Source organism: Solanum tuberosum, unplaced genomic scaffold (genome assembly GCF_000226075.1).
Source record: "Solanum tuberosum cultivar DM 1-3 516 R44 unplaced genomic scaffold, SolTub_3.0 scf00227, whole genome shotgun sequence".
NCBI lineage: Eukaryota > Viridiplantae > Streptophyta > Magnoliopsida > Solanales > Solanaceae > Solanum > Solanum tuberosum.
In genome coordinates this window covers 1023875-1028229 of record NW_006239150.1, presented here as the reverse complement: position 1 = coordinate 1028229, position 4355 = coordinate 1023875, and the positions used below count along the sequence as shown (strand labels likewise).

Here is a 4355-nt window from a genome sequence, read left to right as displayed (position 1 = left end):
ATTAGAATAAGCTATAATTGTAGTAATAGCAGTCAACCTCCACTCTTGAAAATTGTATATTTATATTGTAGTAGAACTTTAAATATAGCTAGCCTAGGACTCTACAATTTACTCATATATAAGGAGCATGTACTCGACAATTTACATCATTAATACAATCCATGATTTCTCTCATTCTTTTACTTGAGAATTCTATTTCTCCTTTAAAAAAGCATGAACTCGACATCATTAATAGAATCCTTGATTTCTCCCGTTCTTTAACTTGAGAATTCTACGGCATGGACCCCAAGCATTTGGTTTCTTATTATGTAAAAGAAAGGATATTGTAAAGACTATTCTTTTTTTATCCTATTCGACTTTAGCTAACACAAGACAATAGTCTAGTCGACTTCAGTTAACATAGTAGCCCACACCTGCACTCAAGTTTTTGGAGCAATGAATTGAAGATCTTTTATTTATATGCTATGTATCATGTATTTTATTTTACTACATTATTTTATAATTATGATGTTAAAATAAATTGTATCGTTCGTCGTTTAATAGCACTTTATTGTTTGGTTTTCAACAATCATTAAATTTACTTAAGTATCGTTGATTATTATAAATAGAAAACTTATCAACAATTACTATAAAAATATCTGAAGACGATTTGTTCTTGGCTGTACTGCCTCATTACACTAAAGAACATACTAATAGAGTCAGCTTCAATTTGCACTTGTGTTGATTAATTATTGGCTGGCGTCGTACCACTTTATATAATGATATTTGTATGGTATAAAAACTGGCCAAATGTGAGGCCGAATCAGGTAAAGACAACCTAACCTCAAGAGGATATATTACAACTACTCGTATGAAAAACTAAGCGAGATAATCCTCAGCTACCTCTATCCTAACTTATGTCATCCATAATCTTCTATCTAAGGTCGTGTCCTCAATAACTTGTAGTTATATCATATCATGTTTAGCCATCACACCTTTGTATTGGTGCATCCACTCATCTCTTCTTTACATGCCCAATGCATCAAAGTCTTACTTCCCGCACCTATCAAGGCCACTACTACCTGGGCCCAGGTGTCCTCATTTCTGATTTTATATATCTTCTATTTTTCCCACACATCCACCTCAGCATCCTTATTTCCACAACTTTCAACTTTTGAATGTTGAAATTATTGACCAACCAACATTCCGCTCCATACAACATAGCCAATCTAACCAATAGTAGATCAATATATTCCAAGAAATCTTACGTCTAGTTCATCCAATGATTCTTCAAGTCACTAATCGATAAAATACCAAACAAAAAGCAAAATAAAAGGATATCAAAGTTCACACCTATGCTACAGTAACAAGAATAACAAGTAAATCAATAGATCCATCCACTAGTTCTTTCATCACCACATCTCCAACACACTATATTTCCTAGTCCAAGATATTTCAATACTGAGCAGGGTCAAATGAAAGAAGGTAGTGGAACAAGCAATAGAGATTAGGGCACTCAGATACCACAAGGAAGTTAGTCAAGCATTTGCCAGAAAACAACAGTAAAAATATTCCATGAGGCCAGTTAAACATATTTTGCATTGCAATTGACAAAAAGGTACAAGATATATATATATCCTTTTAGATAGTTTGAGAATTACTTATCACTGGCAAATAGCAATTCTAGAATTTATGCACTAACAGTTGATGCACTATGAATGTCATTGTGATATCATCAGAGGCCGATGACACAAATAACTCCCAGAGGCTGACTTGAAAAAAAGGAGTTTATAACTGATAGATCAAGTAATCCCAACGCCAAACTCAGGATGTTCATATCCAGTTCAAACTTGCGTAAACATCCATTTAACTGCTGGTATCCAGATAAAAATAAATGGGGGACTTACATGCAGCCAAGTACCTCAAGTCCCAACTAACACAATAACATAAAAGACACAAAAGCTCATCAAAGAAGGATAACTGATAGACACACATCAACTTATGTTCTCCGGATGTAAGTTTACAATACTGATAATCTTGTCCAAGAAATGTAGATAATATCCCAACTGACAATTGAAGGAAAACAAACTAAGAACCATTTCAATTGTAATGAAGGCCGAATAAGACCAAAATTGGGTGTTCATTCATCTTTGTCAACACAAGAAGTTAATAAAAGAAACCAAGAACCTTTCCACCAACATTCTTCCTTCTAGCCTCCTCGTGGTCCATAATACCGGCGGAGGTGGTCAGCACAATGTATCCAAACTGCAAGATCAAACAAAATATTTTCAGGACTAGAGAAGGTTGTGCAAGAAAAGAAAAGATAACAATCCCTCCTACTGCTCCTTCTAGGTGGGGACACCAAAATCTACCATTTCTATTTTCCATATGAAGTATATATATGAAGTAATGTAGAGGTCAAGTTGATGAGCTACAAATTCAGCTTCATATGAATATTTTATCCCACGGCCCAATCCAAGAAAACTAATAGTCATTATGCTGCTCAAGGCATTGGAATTTCAAATTTACTCTATGGACAAACAGTTCACTCCTGGCAATAGAAGTTTACTGCGTATCAATTGACAAAATTAGCATCTTACAGCAAATAAGAAGGGCTTGAGCCAACTAAAGCTGTCACAGCGACAATAACCTAAATCCTCCCATACATTCTTGGGACTAAAAGCATATATACACCTTCCTTGTTTAACATAATTTGTATGAATCAAAAGAATGCAGCCACAAACAGATCTTATGAGCAGCACAGCTAGGTAGATGTTATTATACCTGTCTGGAAGGCAACAATCTTGCGGTCCACCCTTCAATCTCCTTAACTCCAACATCAAAGCGAGGACTAATGACACCACATTTGTTCAGCCTACCATTCAGTTCAACAACAATTTTCCCTGATCTATGATCATCAACATACTCAAATTCTCCAATGTACCCTACACAAAGATGGCAAATGTAAGAACACAAAAAGGTTGACAAATAATCAGCATAGAATATAATCAACAAAAGCTGAAATACCATGCTTTTGCATGACAATGAGAAACTTGATGATGACTTTTGAAGAAGGCCTAATCATGACCTGGCGCTTTCCCCTCTTCTCAGCATTGTACATGCTCTTAAGAGCATCATTCAACACACTTACTCGTACCATCTTCTACAATAATGCTGCTATTTCAAACCAATACAATAATCAGGCTCAATTATATAGAAGTAAGAAGATCACTGGGGAAGAGCATAAAGTAATATGAAAAGAGACCCATTATCTGCCGATTCTAGAAGCTAAACAAGAAGACCATGGGCGGAGCTACACCTTAACGGGTGGTCAGATGAACAAACTTCTTCGAAAAATTTTGGTGAGTATATTTATTAAAATCAATATTTTTGGATATATACCAAGTCCAGTGGGGCTGATCAAATTCGCCTTGTCCTAAAGTATGAACACCTTAGAAGAAAATACTGGCTCCGCCACCGAAGAAGACATATCAGAAGACATCTCAGGTAAATGAAACAAAAAAGTCACAATATTGCTCCAATTATCAGTTCCTCAGCTCAAACCAAACATAAAAAACTATGAGATCTATCATCCCAAATAACCAAATTCTAATTCACAACTCAAAACTGGCATTTCTAATACTTCACTCCGTTTAATAAAATCCAAACCTACCTGTCTTCACTACAACAAGATGCATTGGCATTTGGCACTACAAAATGAGCATAAATATGCTGCCTAGCCTAACAAGAAACCGAACGCACGATCCCACACACTTATCTAAGAGAACTATTATTACGAAACGTAATTGAGTCCTAAAACCAAAAATCTAGGAAGATAATGGCTCACATCTCACAGTTACAATATATCGAATCAAAAAAGATATCACACAATGTCATTAATCTTTTTTTATACATATAAATTTGGAAATCAAAGAGATTAACAAACATACCCGAAGCTCTGAAGACGACAACGATGGCGAGAAGGCTGAAGATCTACTTCGCTTACAGTGCAAAAGAATATCGTAGGAGAAGAAGAACTAGGGTTTATGGTTAGGTTTAACAAAAGGATGGGCTGGATTGATGGGCTGACCCAGGCTATTTTCTTATGTGGGCCTTCAAGCCTTCAGTACTTGGGTGGTCTAATTTAATTCTCACCTTAATTTTTAGGAAAAATAACCTAAATACGCAATTTATTTTAGGGAAAATTACGCGGTCAAGCAAACTTATACTATTTAATTACTCATCATAGCTACAGTTTGCTATAATTATCACTTGCGACTAACATTATACATTAATTACGTGGGCTGACTTCGAGTTTGTATATGTATAATTCGCTAGAATATACAAATACATATGTATAATATACAATTATCTAA

General features: G+C 35.2%; 1 protein-coding gene across 2 annotated transcripts; it reads right to left on the bottom strand.

The window, feature by feature from the left end:
• Positions 1-1901: 1901 nt before the first annotated feature.
• Positions 1902-4035, bottom strand: LOC102588930 (40S ribosomal protein S15a-1). Of its 2 annotated transcripts, none has more exons than XM_006356660.2 (4): positions 3930-4035; positions 3007-3153; positions 2764-2924; positions 1902-2244 (listed from the first exon to the last, which is right to left on the bottom strand). In XM_006356660.2, exons 2-4 carry the CDS (start codon positions 3137-3139, stop codon positions 2146-2148), a joined length of 393 nt encoding a protein of 130 aa, XP_006356722.1. In that variant the 5' UTR covers positions 3140-3153; positions 3930-4035; the 3' UTR covers positions 1902-2145. The 2 variants fall into 2 exon arrangements, with proteins under 2 accessions (XP_006356722.1, XP_006356723.1); XM_006356661.2 differs by having other exon boundaries at positions 3007-3156; positions 3930-4027.
• Positions 4036-4355: the final 320 nt, after the last annotated feature.

Excerpts from the sequence above, each read along its gene's own strand:
- LOC102588930 (XM_006356660.2), bottom strand. The coding sequence starts at position 3,139 with ATGGTACGAGTAAGTGTGTTGAATGATGCTCTTAAGAGCATGTACAAT. Across the intron at positions 2,925-3,006 it reads CATTGTCATGCAAAAGCATG|GGTACATTGGAGAATTTGAG; the intron begins GTATTTCAGCTT and ends ATCTTTGTGTAG. Across the intron at positions 2,245-2,763 it reads GATTGTTGCCTTCCAGACAG|TTTGGATACATTGTGCTGAC; the intron begins GTATAATAACAT and ends TTGATCTTGCAG.